Source organism: Vombatus ursinus, unplaced genomic scaffold, assembly GCF_900497805.2.
Source record: "Vombatus ursinus unplaced genomic scaffold, bare-nosed wombat genome assembly UNPS02014770.1, whole genome shotgun sequence".
NCBI lineage: Eukaryota > Metazoa > Chordata > Mammalia > Diprotodontia > Vombatidae > Vombatus > Vombatus ursinus.
In genome coordinates this window covers 33,213,017-33,236,745 of record NW_020954548.1, presented here as the reverse complement: position 1 = coordinate 33,236,745, position 23,729 = coordinate 33,213,017, and the positions used below count along the sequence as shown (strand labels likewise).

Genomic DNA, 23,729 nt, shown 5'->3' with positions numbered 1-23,729 from the left:
TTACCACCCTGTTGGTAGTCATCCAGCCTTCAGACAGCTGTGGGGAAGCTTACATTGTGGATAGGTTCTGCCTTACATTAAGCCGAATTTGGCCTTGTGACTTCCACCCATTATACCTGGTCTGCCTTAAGAGTAAAAGAATAAGTTTAATCTCTCCTGGAGGGACACGTGGCCATGGTAGCCTTTAAGATCTTTAGGTTCAACATTTCTCATTTTTTCTACTATTCTTCATTTGCAAAACTGGCACTAGATGTATGGGAAGCTGTAGAAACACCCAGGACAAAACAAGTGGGACACAGAAAAGAATTGATGACACAATACTTTTTTTTTTAAATAAATGCACATATTTTTAATGTTCTCTGTGGCCTGTAGGTATTTTTTAATAAGTCAAGGCGCATGTGTTACATTGAAGGCTCAAAGCCTCTGGTAGGCAGTAGCACCTTTGTAGGAAAATAACAAAGTAAACAGGGTTTATCAAGAATGTTCTTTCACTGGGGGACTGTGCAGATACAATTTTCAAACCACACCTATGGCACACTGATGCCTCCTCAGCTATGTTCATTCGCTTATTTCCAAATCCCCCTCCTCTCGACAAACTCTAGTTAGTTATCATCCCACAGAAGCGGTGCCACCCAGAACTGAACACTGACCTGCAGATGACATCTGACTGGGGCATTGTAGCGCAATATTCTGACCTTCACCTCCAATCAGTATGCTATGTTTATAAAGACTGAAATATTTTGTCCACCATGATTAATGTGACACAGGGATAGCATCACACACGTGCACATGAACACATCTTGGGGGCATGCAGGGATTGGTGATGAAGAAACTATGAAGGGTAAGCACCATCTCCTGCCACAAATGGGTCCCCAACACAAGAAGTGAATGGCAAATTAATTCACCTATGACACAGAGCAACAGTCAGAGGTCACCATCCTGGAAAAATTGATACATGTCTCTGCCCAAGTTTGTATTTTGCTTAAATAGAATCAGGGTCACAGTTTCAGGTCATTCTGGAGAATAAGAAGCAGAATTCCCTGCTTTCACACCTTACTCCTGGACTCCAGTGGTGTATCAATCTCTTTATGCTGGTGGCCACTGACTCCCATGGAGCCAGATATCTTGGGGTCTGCCAAATGACTAGTGTGAAGATTAGCACTGTCCTTTCCTTCCCTGAATACCTTACTCCTTGACACATTGCTTAGAGGGCTTCTCTACTGTGGGTTTTGGCTTAGTATTTAGGGCTCTGAGTTGCCTTAAATGACTACATTCACAAGTAAATTCACCATGAGCCCTAAGGTCCTATTCTGCTGTCCAGAGCATGCTCGTCATCTCTAGTCTGAGAGCAGTATGAAAGTCTGTTAATATGGATACTTAGTTATCATATCCATAACAGAAAAAGAACCAACTAAAAATAAAGGTGCAGGATAAAAAGTGGTGAGCGGGTGTCATTATTTGTGTGACAACCCTTAACAAGTACCCCCACAAGCCAACTTTGTGGATGCTGCCGTTCACCGTTCATCTTCTGCTGAAGATTGTAAATGGGCAAAGCTCATGAAGACTTGTTCCAGTGAGACTTGACTGACGGAATAGTCATCTAGTCCATACTTTTCTTTGGCTTTCTCCAAAATGCCAAACACCTGTGGGAAAGCACAGAGTCACTACTACGGCCTTCACCTAATGGGAGAGAGGGACTGCTTCTCTGTTTATGCCAGGGGGCCAAAGTGAGGCTTGACAGGGAAAGGCTTCTTTACTCCGTCACCAGCACCCGCAATGTGAAAATAATGGCCTTCGGTAGGACAGGATGTCCAAAAGTTATGAAACTACTGGGTCTTTGGACAAGAAAGGAGTTTCCCCCCAAAGTACTGTCTTTAAGATTTCCAGGGAAAGACATGCTTTCAAGGGCAAACGTGCTAAGCACATTGCTCTGCTTAATTTACAAGGAACTTAGATTATCTTAAGAGAATTGAGGCTAAGAAATCTTGGTCTGTATTGCCAAGGTGAGTTTCAGAGGAAGGACAAACTAACTGCTCAGGAAAACTGGAGGACTGACCACATTTTCAGATGCCCAAAGGCCACGTCATCTGCCACCATGACTGCTTAATTCCCCCTGCGTGCCCCTTGCTGGAGGTAGCATTACTACAGCTTGACAGTGGGAAGGTGTTCGCCACACTCACCTTTGCCCAGCTGAGGTCCTTACTGGGCAGGTGGTAATGGACCATTCCTTGGTGTTCATCCTTCAGTATGCTCCCTGCCAAGGTAAAGACACAGTTCCTGTTAGGGACACAGTGGGCAGAGCTTTCTCATCAGGGTTAGTTTTCCACCCAGTGTTAACAATCCAGTCAATTCAATTGCCCATTGTATGTAAAGCAATATGGATTTGTTTTGATACAAGTTCCCAGGATCATGGCCCATAAACAACCACTCTGCGCCTGCTCTATGCTGACACATCATTATGTAACCATAGTTAATGTAAACGTTTGAGTTTAGCTCGTAAACACCCCCAGTGCGCTTGCGCCAGGAGTTTATGGCTGGCATATTGCCTTTTTTGTCTGTTTCTCTATAAATTAAAGGCGCACTGGTCAGTAAGGCGAATTTGCGAAATGAGGAATGAGGAACGCTGGCGGTGCTGTGTAGGGGCAGATGCTTCCACCCGCTTCTTGCGGCGGCGGAGAGACAAGAGAATCAAGTAACATGACCCCCTTATCTGTGGTCTCCGGGGCCTGCCGCCCTTCTGAAATCTGCCCGGATCCAGAGTGAACCTGCTAGAGGCTGCAGCTGAGGAGCTCCCCTGTTACGCCCACGTGACCAGAGGGAGTAGAGGGCCGTTAATAAAAGAGCAGAGGATCCTTTTTTTCTCTTTGGCTTTGGAAGCCCCTAAGCAGTTTAATTCTGCAACACACGCATTTTTGTTTTCAAGGCTGTTCGGCGTCTGCCAATAGCAGTGAGTTTTAGTTCCCTAGGGAGATGAAAGCATGTGTCAGGCAGTGTGCAAAATAAGCCTGACTACGGAGAATCAGTTTGCAGATACCTGAAGAAATCACCAGATTTCTCAGGGAGAGGGAAAATGCGACAGGGGCTGAAATAAGACTGGTAAGAATCTCAATGCCAGCACCCTTGCTTTCTGAAGACTCCATGTCTAGGCAGGGGCTCTACGGGGAAGCTTTCAGTTACAGTACCTGGGAAAGTCTGGTTGATAAACATCTTGAACAACTCCAGGGCCTCCATTTTGCCCTCTTGCCTGTCGCTTTTAACCTTGGCTAAGAGGGTGTAGCCACTCCCAAACTTGCTCTTGAGATGCTGTGGGCTGCCCAGGCACTTGAACTGCCCATTCACCATCATGGTCAATCGGGTGCACAAAGCGTCACACTCTTCCATGCTGAAAAGTCAAGGGGTTAGAGGGAGAAAGGACTAGAGAATCCTTCTCTCAGAGAGTGAAGGTTTGGGTTCTCATCTTTACAGAGGGCAGGCTTGGTAATGCAGGCCCTGAGCTAAGACTGGTGAATGGTGATATATCCCTAGAGTTAGAGCAGTCAGAATGAAATGGAAGGAACACTCACCCAAATCTGGTGGAAATTTCTCCCACTGTTATTCCATCCCATAGCACACATTCCTACAGCCCTTTTTGGAAGAGCCTGACTAGTCCCCTGCCAGTGGGATCAGTTTCTTATAACCCTTCCCCCTTCCTTAACATGAAGGGGTCCATGAACACACATGAGATCTGTACTAATCCATGTCCTCAGTCCTATCCCCACCCCTCATCTTTGTCCCTATTGCAGTTTATAGAACAGTTTAAACTCCTCATTTTCAAGTAAGATAAACCAAGGACCAAGGAAATGATTTGCTATCTTGGGATCTCCTGCCTCAATCCGATGCTCTTTCTACCACCTCTACCACGTCCCACTGTTCTTCCTCTACCTGTGGGAGGTGATGACGATGGCTTTGCCAGATTCACGGGCTCGTGTCACTGTATCCCAGAGCAGGCGCCGGGCTACGGGGTCCATGCCAGTGGATGGCTCATCCAGGAAGACAACCGATGGCTCTCCAATCAAGGCAATACCAGTGCTCAGCTTACGCTTGTTGCCACCACTACGCCATAAGAGAAGAGAAGAAATGGGGAAACTATAAAAAGACACAAATTCCAGATTCTAGTTCAGGACACTGGGGAGCAGAGGGATAGGGGAATATGTGATTAGGATATAAATTTAACTACCTCCCAGCTAGACGTTGTTATAGTTAACAAACTATATGATATAAATAACTATCCAAATATGCATTCATTCATTTATTTAAATGATTTATTAAGAGCCTATTGTATATAATTTCCTTCAAGGACTTTATGATATGGTTATGGGAGATAAGATATATATAGATAAATAAAATATAAAGTATAATAAGTACATAAGAGGAACAAAGTGTTAGGGGACCAGATGAGGGAAAGATCACTTCAACAACTGTTAAAATGGTCTGGTACTGGGTTAAAATAAGAAAATAGACTATTAGAAGAGAATGAGGCTCATAGAAGAATATTCAAATTACTATAAGAGTTTAACATGTGACAAATCAAGTAAAATGAAGCAATAGAAAACAAACAACAATGCAGCAAATTGCACAGGGAAAACCAATATAGAGAATATAGAGAAAAATAAATTTATACCCATACCTAATAATATATTCCAAAATATAATAATTCCAAAGATGTCAAAGAGTTTAGTATTTTTTAAAATATATTTTAAGAAAACAGAATAGTATTTGTATCCCAATTGCAGATGGGAAAATTTTCTTAATTATTTAAACAACAGAAGAAATGAACAGTAATAAGCTGATTATATAAATATATAAAATATATAATAATTGATTATATAAAAATAAACTAATACACAAGAGAAAAACAAAAACTAAGATGAAAAGGCAAACATTTTGGAAAAAAATTCCCAATTATCTCAAACACAGTTTTTTTATATTTTTGTCCTATTGTTTTTCCATATTAACTTTTACTATAATTTTGTCAAAATCTATTGAAATATACCCATGGAATTGCAATTTATTCAGACTATCACTTAAATGGGGTAGTAGTATTATCTTCTTTCTTTCCTTTTTTCTTTTAAAAAAATTTTTACTCATTTTGCACTTAAATACAAAAAGACAAAAAAAAAGAAACATTTCCATTTACACAGAATAACATAAGAGGATTCAATAAAAAACCATGAATTTCCTTTTTACACTGTTTACTTAAAAAAAACAAAACACGACCCAAAACTAATCCTCCCTATTTCATCTACAACGTTTATAAAAGTATCAAGTACATCTTTACCTAAATCACTGATAAAAATATTAATGCCAGACCAAGAACAGATCCCCGGGATCCTCCACTAGAGGTCTGTTTCCATATTCATAATCATTAATGCCTCCTCTTTGGATCTGACTGCTCCACATTCTCTAATTCCCTCTTCTTAAGGGGAAGGTTGTATGGCACAAGGCTCTGTCCTGGGCCTTCTTTTCTGCTCCCACCATACTATTTCACTTGGTGATCTCAACAGCTACCATGGATTCAACTACTAATTCTTTTCAGATTATTCTCAGTTCTATTTGTCCAGCCTTTATATATCTTGAGACCTCCAGTCCCTACTCCAAATACCTACTGGACATCTCCAGTTGGATGTCCTGTAGCTATCTTAAAATCAACATGTCCAAAACTGAATTTGTTATCCTTCTTCTCAAACCTTCCTTTTTCCCTAATTTCTCTATTACTATTGAGGGGTACCACCATCCTTCCAAGCATCCAGGCCTGTAACCAAAGTGTCATCCCTGATTCCTCCCTCTCTTTTCTCCTTTCCCCCATATCCAATCAGTTATAAAGTCCTGTCATGTCTACCTTCATAATATCTTTTGAATCCACCCTCTTCTCACATTTCCACCATCTTGGTGCTGGCCCTCATCATCTCACACGTGGACTATTAAATGGCCAGCTGGTTGGTCTCCCTGCCTCAAGTCTCTCTGCATTCAGGTCCATCCTCCACTTGGCTGTCTAACTGAACTTCCTAAATCCTTTTCACTCCCCGTTTCCAATCAAGTCCAGTGCTCCCTATTGCTTCCAGGATCAAATATAAAATCCCCTGGTTGGCTTCTAATGCCTTTCATAACCTGGCCCCTTCCTATCTTTCAAGTCATATGATGCTCCATCTCCTGACTCCAATGCCAGGCCTTTTCATTAGCTGTTTCCCATATCTGGAATGCTCTCCTTCTACGTCTCCACCTCCTGTCTTTCTTTAAGACTCACCTAAAATTACACCTTCTACAAGAGACCTTTCCCAATCCAAAATCTTAGTGCCATTTCTCCTAGAGCTTTTCCATTTTAGCTTGAATACATTTTATTTGTACATAATTGTTTGAATAGTTGTCCCTCCCATTAGATTGTGGGCTCCTTGAGGTCAGGGACTTTGGTTTTGGTTTTTGCCTTTCTTTGTATCCCCAGCACTTCGCACAGTGCCTGGCACATAGTAGGTTGACTTGAATTTAAGAGGCTGGAGAAATACTCAATCTGAGTTAAGAAAAGGAGACCATGAAAGTGATTTGAAGAGCTCAGAGACTGAATCTGGGACAGAGAAATGTTGGAGAATTTGAAGAAAAGTTGAAGAACAAGACAAGTTGAACATAAAGAGCTCAATCTGAAGGAGGAAAAGGATAGAGGAGAAGGAGGTAGTTTGTAAGTAAGGAAAAGTAACACAATGTGGTAAGACAAATGATTAACGAGAGAAGGGAAAGGGAGTTGGGTGTGGCGGCCAGATTGTTGGTTTTTTGGAGGGATTTGGACCTGTAATTTTATAAGTGTGGTGAACTCTCAGTGTGTAAACTCCCTCTTGTTGTAGATCAGCAGCTCCTCTGAACCTAATTGTCTAAAGACTAAGAGTTGTCTGGAATCGTGATTTACACATGAACATACCGCCAGTTTGTGTCTAAAGCAGAACTTGAACCCAGGATTTTCTGACCCTATGGTAGGTATGTTGATCCTCTCTCCTCTCTATAGGTTACTGCCTGTTATCAAGTAATCAAGAGGTTATAAAGGATTGTAAAGATATTAATGAAAGGTCACAAACTGTCTGAAAGACAAGGACCTGGTATCTTGATCAACAAGGAAGAGCAAGGCAAAGTCTGCAATGACTTGCGAATATAGAATGTGTATCTAGGTTCAAAGTGCAGGTTGGTATCTCAGTTTAAAAGAGGTGAAGGGACGCAAGAAAAGTCTCTCTGTACTCTAAGTTATCTTGCACAATGGAGTATTCCTTTAAAAAAAATCAAAAACGCATTTCAATGTAAAAAAAGAAATCTTGTGTAGTGATGTTTGCCAGCTTTCAACTTGAACTGAAAATACCACCTCTGCTCCAGAGAGAATTTTATTTTGTTTTGCTTTTTGGTGAGGCAATGGGGGTTAAGTGACTTGCCCAGGGTCACACAGCTAGTAAGTGTCATGTGTCTGAGGTTGGATTTGAACTCAGGTCCTCCTGACTCCAGGGCCAGAGCTCTATCTACTGTACCACCTAGCTGCCCCATCCAGAGAGAACTAAAGGGCCCTTACAGATCGTTTAGCTCACCCCCTTCACTTTCAAGAGAAGGGAACTTCACCTGAGAAGCAGAGGGATGTAGCCAAGGGCTTCCCTGGCTCCTTTCAAGTCCCAACTTCCTCAAGAAGCCTTTCCCAGCCTTCCTACTTCATCTTGGTGCCTTCCCTCCGCTCTCCTCCGTTTCTCCTCTGTAGCATGTTTTGCCTGTAGCAGTCTGCATGCTCTCTCTCCTGTGAGCTTGCGGAGGGCAAGAACTTCTGCCTTTCTTTGTATCCCTAGCACTTAGCATAGGGCTCAGCACACAGCAGGCACTTCATAGATGCTGGCTGACTTGACTTGGCAGACAGTTAAGTGGCTGAGCTAGGATTTAAATACAAGGATTCTTACTCTCAGTCCAGAGCTCCTCCACTCCACCTTCTATTTCAGGCTGAGGACAAAGTATATGGGTGTGTCCCCTCTGACCTCTATCATCATCAGGGGTTACGGAGGGCCTGGGAATGGTTTTGTTAGGTGTTGAAAGTCAAGACACAGCATTCCAAGAAGAATGGAAAGAGGGAAAAGGGACTGTGTTGGGTTGGTGAGGGATGAGAAAGGAAGGTTAGGGAACATTACTTCGCTTAATGAGGGTGCATAAGTAGAAATCTATAAAAACAAGGAGGAGAGAATAGAAGGAGTGGCTGACACCTGTACCTCACTCTCATCTAAACTGATCAAAAGAGGGAAGAATACAAACACACACCCACATACACACATACACACAAACACATATATATACACATACACATACACATAACACACACACACACAGAGCTGAGTACAGAAATACATTTCACTTAATGGGGAAATAATAGGAGAAGGAGAGAATGGAGAAGGGGGAATTAAAAGGAGGGTAGTTTAAGGGAGAGAGTAATCCTTAACAAAACTAATTGCGAGAATATACAAAAATATTTATAGCTCTTTTTGAGATGGCAGAGAATGGAAATCTGAGGGTGTACCCATCAACTGGTGAATGGCTGAACAAGTTATGGTATATAAATGTGACAGAATACTACTGTGTTGTAAGAAATGATGAAGGGAATGGTTTCAGAGAAACTTGGGAAGACCGGTATGAACTGATGTGGAGTAAAGTGAACAGAACCCGAAGAACAATGTATATAATGACAACAATATAGTAAAGACAAACAACTTCGAAAGAATTAAGAAATTCTGATGAGTGTAATGACCAACCAGGATTCCAAAGGACTAATGAAAGAACATGCTATCCCACCTCCTGATTAAGAGGTGAAGGACTGAGAGTGCAGAATGAGACATACACACACACACACACACACACACACACACACATATACACACACACACATATATATACATATATATATATGTATATATTTGGACGTGGCCAATGTGGAAATTTTGTTTTTCTATATGCTTTTATAAAAGGGGTTTTGTGTTTCTTTTGTTCTCAATTGGAGCGGGGGCAGTTCAGATGGGAGGGAGACAAGGTGGATTTTTATTGAATGAAAAAAATAAAATATAATTCAAAAATTCCATAATTTTAACATACTTTTAGATACATAAAATAAAATTATATTAAAATAAAATATGATAAAAATAAATGTTTTAAAAATGCTTAAAAAATAGGCCAACTAGAATAAGAGCCTAGAAAAAATATACAGCACATAGATAAACTAGAATATTTCCAAGAAATATACAAGTCTCCATTAAAGTCCCACTATGATATATCACAGTGGTGTGTTTTCTCAAAGGCTATAGCTCATTTTAAAATAGCACATTAAGATTTCAAGTGCGTAACATACATGTCACTTGATCTTCACAATACCTCTTAAGGCAGGTGCTACTATTATTCCTATGTGACAGAGGAGGAAACAGGCTCAGAGGGGCACTTGTGAGGGTAACACAGTGAGAAAGTATGGAACAGCATTTGAACTCAGGTCTTCCTAAATATAAGATATGACTCATCATGGCAAGTTGGATGGGCTTCAAGTGTGGTGTGGTCACGTCTATCATCTGAGGATCAGCCTGAGTTAAAAGAAACCCATTGCCAGATTTAACCCAAAACAATGGACTGTTGGCCACAGCAACTCAAACTGTCTTTGAAGCCGTGGGTTACGGCTTATGTCAGAATTTTCCATACTTATACTAACAAAATCACAAGTCCATTAAATGTTGAAAAAATATGATAAAACAGATAATTTCTATATTTAAAGTAAATATATTAAAGTCTCCCAAAAGAATGTGGGAGGCAATAATGAGCAACAAAAACTGGTAAATACAGATGACTGAATATGTCACTGGAAAATAAGCAGAAAATCATTAAGAACAAAGATAAAACAGAGCTTCAAACCCACAATAAAACAAGATAGATGAGGAGAAAGAATAGAATTAGATAACAGATAAAGGAAATCAGACTCTGAGGATTCCCTGAGGGAAAAGCAAACAAAAAAATCCAATGCAGCCGGTGTCTACATAAAGATCCCTGTAGGCTACATACTGACTTAGAAAATCACATATCCATGTTACTTATGTTCTATTGTATTTTTATAGACTTAGTTAGATATTTCCCAATTACACTTTTGATTTGGTTGGGCCTCACTCCAGAATGTTGCAGCCTTAATGCAGGCCCCATATGTGATGCCTCAGCTTTAATGGATTCATGAAATCATGATGAAGGCTTTCCTTCCATTATTTCAGCTCACAACCTTCACAAACACACACACACACAAAACCCCACCCTCCCAACACCTTCTAGAAGATCCCATGTTAATCTTGTACATATTCTCCCCCAAATCCTATATAACAAAGGAAGATGTGAGGTATACTCTGAGACAAGGGCCAGTCCCTGTATGGCAAGCCTGACAGTATGCAATGGTGACGAACCAGGCCACAGGAACAGTTCCCCCTGTTCCCTGAGTGGCCCTCCAGCTGTCAGTAGTCATCACTGTTATTTACGAGGCTGCCTCACTGATAGTGGCCTGGCCAATGTGGAAACATCCATTCCCTCTACTGAGGAGGGAGCCACCCCACTGCAGTGGAGAAGAAGCCATTTTATCTACATGTGGCACCCTGTGTAGGGAAGTGAATGAAGACGCCTACCTGTAGGTCTTGACAAGTTTGTCTGCGTGGGGTTCCAGGAGCAGCCCCTGTAACACATTCTTCACACAGTTGCCAATACGGCACTCAGGGATGCCCCGTAGCCGGGCATACATGGTCAGAGTCTCTCGGCCAGTCATGTGTTCCAACAAGGCATCAAATTGAGGACAGTAGCCTATTCGCTGCCGTACCTAAAACAATAATAAATCCCCAGGAGATGAGGGCAGGTAGAAAGGTGTGATCAAATGAGAAAACCCTATCCTAGGCATGTGCTATAGAATCTGTCAAGAAAAAGGACCCGGAAGCCTTTCTATCCATGACCCTACCCAGGAGAAGTATTTGTCCCAAATATTTCCCTTTCCAGGGTTCTCCACTATTATCTAATGGATAGCAATTAAAATGAAATTAAATTAAAATTTAAAAAAAAAAAAAGAATTCCCTGCATTCCCTATAGCTGGAGCCAGCTAGATTGGATTGGCACCTTCCAATGTCTCCCTTTCAGGATTATCCTTGGGTTGACTGAAGTCTAGGGTCAGAATGTTCTATAAAACATCAGTCTATATCTCTGCTAAATTCTAGCTGAGTGTGTCCAGCACAGAATACTGAGAGAAATTTACAATTGGAAAGTCACACAGGAGGATTTTGCCTGGCTCAATGATGTTATCAACATCACTAAGCTCTTAGGGTAGCTGCTCTACATCCCAAAATATGGGTTTACAATTAAACAGACACGGATGAGAAAGGCAGGAAAATACAGCCCTGGGGTGTAATGGTACTCAGGCTTGTCAAAGGGCTCTGGGAACAAGGGAGGTGTCCAGATACAGAGAAGACTGTCTAGGAACGTGGACTAGTCATGTCAGTAATGGCATTTAGCAACCAATCAGCTTGTGAGATGGACAAACTTCAGTTTTATAATTTAGTTTTTCATCTTAATAGTGCTACATGTTTAGTGCAACAGACAAGTAGAATTTCCCTCCCTTTCTCTCTTAAAGATATTTCTGCTAAAAACTCTGGGACCTAATAAAATCAAATCTAGCCAGATGCTACAGCATTTGTTGTTGGATTAAATGACTTGAATAGCTTATTTTCTTTGTGGGCCTTCACAGCCCTAGAAATGTGCAAGGAAGTATAGTAACATACCATCCTACTAGCATATATTGTTGTTGTTTCTTCTTTGTTCTTGAGGAGGACCATGACATCAGGAAGGTGATGCCATGAGTTGCAAGTGAATTGGAAGTGAGGTAGGGCTGTGCAAAGTCACCAGCCTTACTTTCTCTTCTGGAGCCATCTGGTTTCAGTGGCCAGATATTGATCAGGACCACTGGAGATGGTCCTGGATGCAGTGGGAGACCCTGGCCTTTTTAAGCTAAGGTCTTTAACAGGTCTTAGTTTGACTGAGGCAATTCCCATTTAGTGATGAAGGCTAGATAAGAAATGAGGCAAAGAATGGCCTCTTTTACCTAGTTAAAAAAAAAAATTAATCTGGGAGGGAGAAGAACTTCAGTGTTTCTGGCCAAAACAGAAAGAATTATTATTTACATTCACTCTGAGCCAATTAAAAGCCCAAACAATGACCAAGTGGGGCTTGGCCTGGGACCTACTGCTGACCAATCAACGTCTGGAGATAGACAACAAAGTCAATAAGGCTGTGGGCAAAAAAACTGAAGCTCTCATGTTCTTCCCCAAAATGTCAACCCTACACGAAAATCTTCGGTTCAAACCACATCTTTAAAGGCTTGCTATTCACACAGACCTTATGTGCTTATTGGTGAGCAAGGAAGCCAGGCAAGAATAAGAAGATATCTAGAATTCAAAGGGAAAGAGAAAACTAGTTTTCTACCCAGGAAGTATTTCTGTAAACAAAGTGGGAACGCATTCATTGCCAACTGAAGCATCCAACCTCCAGAAAACATAGACTCTCCCATCAGTAAATTAAGTCCTGGTCAGGAGCTCCCTGTGCATTGTGCTTAAACAGAGATGGTGAACAGGTTACCACAGAAGTTAATTCATGAAGGCAGCCCTCTCAGCTAATTAGCAAGAAGACCAAGAACTGAGGATCTTTCTTTTAAGCAAGTATGGAGGGCAAGGAGAAATTTGCAGTGAACTTCAGGGAATACGCTTTTTTGCCAATACCAAGTAACACCTCTGCTGATTTCTGCCCTAGAAGAGATGGTCAAAGGGCTGAAAGAAGCAGGTCAACTCTCCAGGCTGTCAGGGAAAATGAAGTGATCCTGAAAGAATGCCTTCAGGGACGAAACAAAGAAGAAAAATTACGTGAAGAAGCATGTGGAATCGTTACCCTGTGACAAGAGGCTGCAAGATGGAAGAATAAGACACAGAGAAGGAGGGAGGAAGGAGGCCCATTAAATATCTGGAGCTAAGTAGTAGATGTGGAGGGGTAGCTGGATCATCTCATAGGAAAGCAGCTTCTTATACTATTTTCACTTTTTTTTGTGGTTTTTCCCTTTTGTTCTATGGAACATGTGGAAACATGTTTAACATGATTGCACATGTATAATCTATATCAGATTGCTTGCCTTCTTGGGGAGGGGAGATGGAAGGGAGGGAGAAAAATTTCAGAACTCAGAATCTTATAAATGAATGTTGAAAGCTATCTTTACATGTAAGTGGAAAAATACTATTTACTAAATTTTTTTAAAAATAAATCATTATAAAAAAAGTGCTTTGTGAATCTTCAAAAAAAAGCACTTGCTTGGATTCCAGGGAAAGATGATTTAGAGCCACAAAAGCCATCAGATGAGAAATCATGCAGTAATAGTCAGAGAAAGAGGAAATGAGTGGTGGTGACAGGTGATTCGCTGCTGAGGGGAACCAAGACAGCTCTTTCCTGATTGAACAAACAAGAAAGAGAGAGCCTCCTGACACTTGTCAAACTTAATAGGCTTTACCTGGGTGACTTATTTGGTGATAAATGGTACTACCAGAAAGAACATTAGCTGAAGATTATGAAGTCTTAGGCAAAAAACTTAGGAAGACAAGTGTTTTTATTATTTGTGCCAACTGAAAGCTGGGCATTCAGAAGAGAGGCAGATTGGGACCTAAACAGCTGGCTAAAAAGAAAAAGATTTGGATTTCTAGCTAATGGCTTAAAGTATGGTAATTAGGGACTTTCAGTGAGGGATGGTATATAAATAAGAAGGCTCTCCCCTCTCCATGCCTTTTTACTGGCTATACCTCATGTCTGAAAGGCATATCCTACTCACCTCTACCTCTAAAAATCCTAAGTTTTCTCCAGAGGTCAGCTCAAGCACTATCTTCTATATCTTTTATCTACCCTTTCCTAAATTCCTGGATGCTAGTGCCTTCCCCCAAAACTATCCTGCATCTACTCATATAGGCACCTGTTTCTCCCTCTCTACCCCTCTCCCTCTGGGCTAGACTGCAGCACCTCCTGTCTCTGTCCTACCAGCATCTAGCATGGTGCCTAGAATGTTACAGGTGCTTACTAAATGTTTACTGATTCATCAGTTGACTGGAAAAATCTATTTGCCTAAAAGACTGCCAAGAAACAGAGTGAGAACATTGCCTGTATCGACCTACTAAAGTTTGATGCCACAAAAAGCAGCAGATGAAATGGATTCCTCCATTAGCACTTTCAGTTCTTTTTTATGATGCCACATTCATCTTAGGGCACTCTGTCCTCCTGGGAAAATCTTACCTTTTTTATGTCAGTGATGATGCTGTAGCCATCAACAAAAGCATCTCCAAAGGTAATTGTGTCTTCTCCAGTCAGCATTTTGAAGGTGGTGGTTTTCCCAGCCCCATTGAAACCAAGCAGTCCAAAGCACTCCCCTTTCTGGACTGTGAGGGAGACTCTGTCCACAGCTAGGAAGGGCACCTTCTGGCTGTACACCTAAGATGTATCCAACAGAGAACCCACAGATTGAGGAACCATTGTCTGTATTGTGAAAATTGGGGCTGCAGACCCTTAAGAAATAAACACAAGCTCCATCTCCTAGGAATGTAATACAAGTGCCATTCCCCTTCATCCCAGGTTACTACTCCTTAGATGTATAAAGAAAACACACATACATTTTAGAAACCAGTTGCTCCAAGTTAATGACATATCTGACATGCTGTAGTTGGGAAAGACCAGGACAACAATGACTGTAATCTGGCCTTACCTTTGTCAGTTCCTTAATAACCAGTGGGGTATTCAGCAACAGCTCTGGTAGGGATTCTAAGACTTTCTTTTTCTCATCTTCTACATCTTGGTCTTTCGGAATCATTGATGATTGGATATGCATCTGTGCCTGGGTTCCAGAGACAAGGATTAAAATGTAAATACCTTGAAGATGTCTGGCTCAACTAGGGTTAGAAGGGGGTTAGAAAAGCAGGATCTGAAGGGTAATAGGGACGTTAGGTCTTCAGAAATATAAAAAAAAATACAGTGTTTTCTGGAGAAGACTTTTCAGGAATTTCTTAGCCCTCCCTCAGATTATACATATATATATATGTATATATATACACACATATATGTATGTATATGCACATAAATATGCAAATACATATAATCTGCTGCTTTCCAGAAGGACAAAGTGATATCAGAAATTAGGCTCAATCATGATGATGAAATTGAGGAAATAACTCATGTTCAATTGCAAATGTATTGAGAAAATTTTAGAAAAGAAACAGAGTGGTACATTTCTAAGAACAAAACCCCAGGAGTAATCCGCTGAATAAAGGGCATTTTCAGTTCATGACCAGGTAAAGGACAGAGAAGATCATCAACAATTTTGACTATGTAACACTGAAAAGTTTTTGCACAAGCAGAATAAATTCAGTTAAAATTAGAAGGGAAACCATTAACTGGGAAAAATATTTGCAGCAATAAAAGCAATTTGCAGCAGATCCAGTAAGGGTCTGATATCTAAGACATATATGAAATTGATTCAAATATTCCCCTAATAGCTATTCTTCAATAGATAAATGGCCAAAAGACATAAAGATGCAAGCTTCTTATGAAAAAAATCCAAGCTATCAACAGGCACATGGAAGGATGCTTCAAGTCACTAATAGAGAAATGCAAACTGAAACAGTTCTGAGGTTCCGTGCCATTTGAATCAGACAGACTAGCAAAGGTGACAAAAAGGGAAAAAGACCATCGTTGGGGGAACTCCACAGAGAGAGGCTCACTAGTGCGCTGTGAATTTGTCCAGCCATCCTGGAAATCAGTCTAAAAGTATTTCCAAGAAGTCACTGAATTATGCATATGCTTTGACCCAGCAATACTACTAGTAGGCTTATACCCCAAGGAGATCAAAGAAAGAGGAAAAATATCCATCAGTACAAAAATAGTAATATCAGCTTTCAGTTGTAGCAAAGGACTGGAAACAAAGAGGATGCCTATCACTTGGGGAATGGCTGAACAAATTATGGCATATAAAAGCAATGGAATATTACTGTACCATAAGAAATGACAAAAAGGACCACTGTGGAGAATCTGGAAAGTCTTGCATGACCTGACGCAAGAGTGAAGTGAGTATTACCAGGTATTAATAACAACAATATTACAAATAAATAAATAAATAATGATGAAATAATTGAGAAGTTTGATCAATGCAATGACCAACCATGACTCCAGAGGACTAATGCTATTCACTTTCTGACAGATGGATAATGGAATCAAGGTGCAGAATGAGACACACATTTTTGGACATGGCAAAGTTGTGGATTTGTTTTACTTGACTATGTATGTTGGTATCATGGATTATGTATTTCTTTTTTTCTTGGGGAGATAGGAGTTTAAAACATTATTATTATTTTTTTTAGAGAAAGGCTAGTTTTCTTAGCAGTTGGGAGTCTTGGTCTCAGGAAGAAGGTTGAATCCATAAGTGAAAGAAAAGACCTCCCCTTCCGTTGGGCTTATAGATAATAGTGGGAAATAAAGATTCTGTTGTGGTGACTTGATTTTGTGAAACTCTATGAGGTTTGTTGATAAATTTTGTTTGGACACATCATACAAAACCCCAGTGCACTCAAAACTGAATCTCCCAGCATACATTATCTCTGAAAACAGGTAAGCAAAACAGCATAAAAATTAATTGTGATTGATAGTACCTGCAAACTTAAGCTTTCTCAGTTATCCATTTGTTAAAAGAAAGACTGAGTATGTGCCTTCCAAGTTAACACCAATATTAGTCAACATTTTTGATTAACACTGTTGCCAGGTAAAGTAGTCTCCATTTATAACAGTGTAGTAATTGTTCATGTTTTTCTTTTGGTTCTGCTTTGGTCATTTTGCATAACTTCATTCCCATATTTTTTCTGGATTCTACATATTCATTACTCTTTATTATGTCTGCATTCTTATATCTCCATTTGTTTAGTCATTTCCAAATTGATGGGCTCACTGCTTGTTTCCAATTTTTTGCTGTTTCGAATATCACTACTACACATTATAATATTGGTACAATGTACAGTGCTTATATATACTATACTATTTTTATACAGATAGATCCTTTCTTATTTTCAATAACTTTCTTGAGATATAAACCCAATAGTGAGATTGCTAGCTAGAGTGTAAATAATTTTGTAACTTTTCTTGTGATATGGACCTAGAGCTTGGAAGAGCCAAGGGTAGGATATATATCCAGGATATATACCTAGGATAGATCTAAGAATCATCTACAAAGAGATGATAAAAGAGGGATAAGGTCAGAGCCTAGGGAAACAGGGGGTGGGACACAGATGATGATCTTGTAAAACAGAATGAGGAGTAATCAGAGAGGAGTAGAAGCAGGAGAGACAAGCAGCATGAAAACTTAGGGATGACTAAGTATCCAGGAAGAAGGGATCAATAGTGTCAAAAATTGCAGAGAAGTAAAGCAGAATGTGAGCTGAATAAGTCCCATTGGATTGAACAGTTAAGGCACTTTTGGTAAACTTACAGAAAGTAGTTTCAGATGAGTGGAAGCAGATGTAAACCAGCTGGAAGTGTGAAGAGGAAGTGATTAAATTCAGATAAGGAAGGTGCCAAACCTTTCTGAGAGTTTGACTTTGAAAGGGAGAAAGTATTCAAGATAGTCAAGGGAACACCAGAGCACATATGAATGAGTAAGCTTACTGCTCGAAGGGATGAGACAGATTACTTTCTTTTCTGATAGCTTCTAAGGCACAGAGATTCATTTATCTGGTCTGTTGGAAATTGCATCTGTTTTTCTGGAATAGCACTTTGCTGAAATTTAAAAATAATATCTTGTGTACCATTCCCTGGCCCTGCAGATAGCCTATGGATTTAAAACAGTATCATCATGGAAAATGGAGTTTAAAATCACGTCCCTGGCCAACCTTATTTTCAGATTGGCAGAAGTTATACAATGTTCATGGCTATAGGGATAAACTTATGGTGCATCGGCTAAATCTGATTCAAATTTATTTTTTCTCTTCAGGAAAGATGGCTAGATTTATCTCCTTTATCCAGTTTAAAGCTGAATAGAAGTGAAATCTCATATAGTTTTCTTACTCACCCAATTCTGTGTCCTGAAGATGTTACTGAAGAAGGTTCTCAGTCTCCAAAGGAGGTTAGTCTCAATGAGGAATAGAAGAATGAGGAAAACAAAGCCAGAAACAGCCATAGAAGTCATGTATTTCCCAATCCCAGGAGCTTTCCATGCATAGAAATTCTCTTGGTATTTAATATCTGGAGATGGTAAAAGGATATGTGTTCACTTTAAAACCCTGGGGTGCTATGGCTTCTTTCTTTCCTTTTACTTACTGTGGAAAGACCTCCCTGTCACTCCCTTCTGATTACCCCAAAAGGGACCCATGTGTCTTTGAGAGGCCCAGGAAGGCCACGTCATTCTTCCCATAATTTGGCTAATGCAGCTTCCTATTAACCTTCAGTTCCCTACCCTGTAGCAAACTCAGTGTGGCCATGCCATGAAAGGTTTGGGGAAAAGGTAAATGTTGAGAGAAAGGCCTCAACCTACCTGAACTGCAGCCAATGTTAACTAGGTTCCTGGGAAGGGAAGAAGCCCTGTGTTTCCTTTCCCTCTTCTCCATCATTACACTACTGGTTTCATTCATATCAAACTGCCTTCTGCTTGGTTGCTTCCAGGTATCCTAAAGTTATAAGTCTGAATGACAGATTTTCCACCATGTGTATATGGAGCCCAAAACTATCATCACTTTATTTATGAATTACCATTACACTAGAAACTAGAGCTTAGGGATACTCCAGAGGTGGGTCTCCAATACTGAACCAATTACCATATTGGAAACTTTGAAACTAGAGCTTAGGGTCTCTTGGGGCCATGGCTTATGGATGTGGGTCCAGAATATAGTCAGCTCAACGCCCATGTGCAGCCAAGCAGACCCAAACAACAAGGGTTGATTAACAGTTTTATTCTCTTTCCTTCCTCCTCTTTCTCTAGGATGCTCATAATACATCATATTCTCTGCCTCACCTCTGAGCTATGGAAGGTACCAGGGAACCCATCGTGGCTCGAGAACACATAGTGTTTTCATGGTAGCAAGAAAAGAGAGAGTCCTTTGGAAGACTATCTAGACCAAAAACTCTCAAATTACAAATGAGGAAACTGAGGTCCACAGAGGGGTAATGATTTGTCCAAGGCGACATAATAAGTGGCAAAAAAAGTCTTCCAACTCCAAATCTGGTGCTCTATCCACTATACTATGCTGCTTTTCTTACTCAATGGCCTGTAAAGGTGAGTACCCGTTGGGTTTGGGAAAGAAAAATACTGTCCTGGAGTAGCTCAGTTCATGTGCCACTGACTACCTTGAATTTTCCCTAGGTCATCTTTCAAAACCTCCACGTACTTTACAGAGGTTCTTCCATGTTTGAGAAATAACTTCTGCGTCTCCTGAGGATGCTCCAGCTCTTTTCCTTCCAAGGAAGATTATAAACTCCCCCCCGTTTATCCTCTGTCTGCTTTTAAGTATGAAAAATGATAAGAAAGGGACTGCTAAACCAGGGGCTAGGGGAATTCAGGATACTCACTAAATTTCTTGCAGTTATGGGCTGCAATCTCAGAGGATGTGCAGTATCTCTTGGTCTCATAGTTTTCAAAAAAGTTGCTGATAGACATCCCTAGGCTATGACTGGGCAACACCAGGAAAACCATATCCAAGGTTTTAGAGAGTTGCAACAATTTTAGCCCTGTAATGGAAATGTGATAGATTAGTTTACTGTGCAGCAAACCCCTCTTTCCCCAGGGCAGCCAAATGAGGCTAGTGCAATAACCCAGAAGCCACAGAAGTTCTCCACACAACAATATTCCTTTCCCCTCACTCCATGTGAAAACAAGAGTGTTACTCTGGGAACTTCCTCAAAATGGACTAGGGTTATCAAACCCTTCAACTTTGTATCTTTCACTCATATGGTCAATCTGCCTTACTTCAGTCCCAGAAGTCAGAAGTTATCTCTGCCCTAAAAGCACTAGGTACATTCCTAGTTTCCCTTGAACATTCTTCCTTAAACTTGAGAAAACAGGTTGTCAGAGAGGAAATAACAACAATTCCTCCAAGTACTAATCCAAAATGGTTTCCAAAGTTATGTGACTGCAGGATGGGAAAAGGGGATGATGAGGTAGCTACACCCAAGTAGCCTATTTTCCTAACTCAATGTCAGCATGTCTGATTTAGCTCCAGCATCAGACTAAAAGATTTTTGAAAAGCAGAGACTTTTATTGATATCTCAGGAACTGTCTTCTTCTTAATGATGGTGCCCATTCATGAGCCTACTTCTCCTCATATGCTCATTATTTGGAGAAGGGAGTACTATGTGTCTGCTGGGGGAGGGATGCTGACAAATTCAATGTCCCCCACCTGGCATACGCAAGATGCTGATGATGAGAAAGGTGGCAAGGCCCGAGAGGATGTTGAATATGCTAAGTCTGGTGTAGGCAGCTGCAGCTCCAGAAAAAAAGAAGCTCATTAGGTACATGAGGGGGATGATGGACCAACCATAGAGCATTAAGATCATCAAAGCATCTGCAAGGTGGTTATCCTGGGTGAAAACTTCCACGTCGAAGGCTCTGAACACCACCTATATCCCAGAGACATATTTGGAAGGGAGATGGGGAGAAGAGGGTGACAAAAGCAACAAGAAGTTAACTCATAACAACATCAGGAAGAAAAAACAATAAAATGCTGTTTCAAGTACCTTTTAAAATAGATACACAACTCCTTAGTCTCCCATAAAAACTGACACATCAGCAGTGAAACCGATGTGCTCATGTTCTCTTTACTAAAGGAGTCTAACGATGACAAGTCTAAAGATGACCTTTATCCTAGTTAGAGGACATTCCCTCTCTTCTCTTTGGAAAGAGTCAGAGGTGCTCTAACTAGTGAAGATTCCTCTAGTAATACCAACCTGGGACACCTTAATGGCTACAAAAAATAGAGGAACTGAGGCCTACAGAAGATTAATGTTTCTGCAGACCCTGGGAAACTGAGGCAAGTTGTTTCTAATGTTGCTTCATCTGCAATCATTTCCTTGGATGGATTAGTGCCTGGGTACCAATGGCCAAAGGAGAAGAAGCTCCAAATTAAGAAGACCCAGAAGAAGGATTTATATGATGACCACAATAAAGTAAAGGAAAACAACACTGAATAACTTTGGAACTCTGAACAACACAACGTCCAGTGGTGACGTTACAGGACTGATGGTAAGGCAAGTCTGCTACTTCATAGCAGAGAGGTGATAGAATATGGGTGCAGATTAAGAAACATGGTCAATGTGCTGATTTGTTTAGCTTTATTATATTTATTAGTCAGAAGGAAAAGTTCTATTTTGGGGGTAGTCATTGGAACAGCCATATTCAAAAAAAGAAAAGGGCATCAAGTAAAGCACTTAAAAAGGAAATAAAAATAAAAATAAATCTCCTGCAATGTATGGGAGACAGGGTTTCAACCAACATATTATTCAATACTCACCAGCAGCAGGGAACAGGAGATAAGGAAAGTTAGAAGATCCCACAGCAGGGCAGAAAGCCAAAAGTGAACAACATAGGCTCCACTGACAAACTGGATGTGCTTTGCCTTCATGTCTCTTTCAATGACTGCCAGGATGGAGAATGTACTGGCCAAGAAAGCCATGCTGAAGAGCAAATTAAGAGCTAGGTGAAATCCTGTGTGGCCCCTGCAGGAGACAGAATGGGTAGAAGAGAGCTCTCAGTACATCTAGATAGAAGAAAAGAGCAATCCCCCTTAGCAGCTACATTCCAGAACATGACCTACTAACAAAAAAGTTAAAACCAGCCGGGCTTATGGAATGAAAACCTAGGCCCTGGGTGAAACCAAGGGTCATGTACTTACTCGTTGGCTTGTTCTGTCGTGGCCTGGCTAGCACCTCGGGGCTGAGGGTAGTTGGAGACAGTAATGGAGGCACTGGGGCCAGAAAGCAGCTTGAACAGAATATTGTCCACGACTGCCAGGGCAGTGGCTGGAGAATGGTAGGCTTGGTTGTTGAACAGAGCAGTGATAACAGTCTGCTCTCCAACATCTTTGAAGGAAGCTGCCACAAGGCATCGTTCATTAAAGCCTTCACCTTCCACCGAGGCCCTAAAAATCAGGAAGTCTTCCAAATCACCTTGTGTGGGGAAGCAACAGGCAATTAAATTCAATTAAATAGATATTTATTAAGCACCTACCAAATGCAAAGCCTTATTTTAAGTACCGAAGGAGATACAAAGATATGTTAAATAGAATTTATGCTCTCAAAGAGCTTACAAGATAAGAGTGCATATGTGTGTGTGTGTGTGTGGAGGGAGGAGAGATGTCCTCACGTGACTACAATACACAGAACATAGAATATACAAAAGGTATCAAGTGCTACTAGAGTTCTGAGGAGAGATACTTTTTGATGGGAGGAACTGGAGAAAGCTTCATGGAGGAGAAGGCATTTGGACTGTCTTAAAGTATCAGTAGGCTTGCAGTGAGTGATGAGGGAAGAGTGCCTGGGATGGGAGGGCATTCCATATCTAGGGAATAACACAAGTAAGGACATTGAGGTATGTCCGTCCCAATCATGAGACATGTTGGAGGGAGGAGTACAAAAAGGGGAAAAATATGAAATAATGTTGTTATTGGCTAGTGGTGTATTTTCTGGAGGTTACTGAATGCCAGACTAAGGCACTGAGACTATTTGATAAGCAATAGGATACAGTGGCTGAGTGGACAGAGTGCCTGGCCTGGAGTCAGAAGACTCTTCTTTCTGAGTTTAAATCTGGCCTCAGACACTAGCTGTATGACCCTGGGCAAATCACTTAACTCTCTTTGCCTCAATTTCCTCATCTGTAAAATGATCTGGAGAAGGAAATGGCAAACCACTCTAGTATCTTTGCCAAGAAAACCCCAAATGGGATGACAAAGAGTCAGACATGACTGAAATGACTCAACAACAAAAATAATACATCACTGACATTCTGAGCAACACAGTGTCATGACTGGATATGTACATGAGGATGGTTAATCTGGCATCAGTGTGAAGAACAGATTAGAAGGGTTATGGAACTAGAGATAAAGATACCAGTTAGAAGGCTATTATGCAGTAATGGAGACAAGAGACAATAAGAGCCTGGTCAGAGATGATGGTAATAATGGGAGTGGGAAGAAGAGGGCACATGGGAGAGATCCTTTGAAGGTAGAATAACAGAATAACAAAATGTGTACTACATTTTAGGAAAGGCACTGTTAAACTTGAGAAACATCTAGGTCACGGCAACCAGTGTGGTCAAGAGCTTGAGTTCATGGAAAAATATAGTTTCATAAGTGAGTTTAAGAACTCTTATTTGAAGAAATGCCTGTTGAATTTAATTGAACAATGTCAACATGAATGGAGGTAATTAGTGGCATTGGGTAGGGCTCTGACCTTAGCACTATTCTATTCAACACTTTTTATCAATAATGATAAAAATATAGAGTATATGCCTACCAAAATCTGCAGCTACACCAAAACTATGAGGGATAGCTGGTGCTGGATGACAGAACCAGGATCCAAAGTCATCTTGACAGGCTGGAACTTGAGAGATTTAATAGGAATTTAAGCTTTTTTTTTTTTAAATGAAC

General features: G+C 40.7%; 1 protein-coding gene across 8 annotated transcripts in view; it reads right to left on the bottom strand.

The window, feature by feature from the left end:
- Positions 1–305: 305 nt before the first annotated feature.
- The window catches only part of ABCA3 (ATP binding cassette subfamily A member 3), a 117,410-nt gene continuing 93,986 nt past the window's right edge, over positions 306–23,729 (bottom strand). For 5 of the 8 annotated variants that reach the window (XM_027862809.1, XM_027862806.1, XM_027862807.1 and 2 more), the window contains 12 exons: positions 21,978–22,251; positions 21,597–21,801; positions 20,487–20,706; positions 19,660–19,818; positions 18,167–18,339; positions 14,822–14,950; positions 14,356–14,550; positions 10,680–10,867; positions 3,922–4,125; positions 3,183–3,382; positions 2,181–2,254; positions 306–1,643 (listed from right to left, as the gene is read on the bottom strand). In XM_027862809.1, the coding sequence (XP_027718610.1) occupies positions 1,515–1,643; positions 2,181–2,254; positions 3,183–3,382; positions 3,922–4,125; positions 10,680–10,867; positions 14,356–14,550; positions 14,822–14,950; positions 18,167–18,339; positions 19,660–19,818; positions 20,487–20,706; positions 21,597–21,801; positions 21,978–22,251 (2,150 nt within the window). In that variant the 3' untranslated portion in view covers positions 306–1,514. The remainder of the gene's footprint in view (positions 1,644–2,180; positions 2,255–3,182; positions 3,383–3,921; positions 4,126–10,679; positions 10,868–14,355; positions 14,551–14,821; positions 14,951–18,166; positions 18,340–19,659; positions 19,819–20,486; positions 20,707–21,596; positions 21,802–21,977; positions 22,252–23,729) is intronic. The other 3 variants (XM_027862812.1, XM_027862813.1, XM_027862811.1) reach the window with 2 other exon arrangements.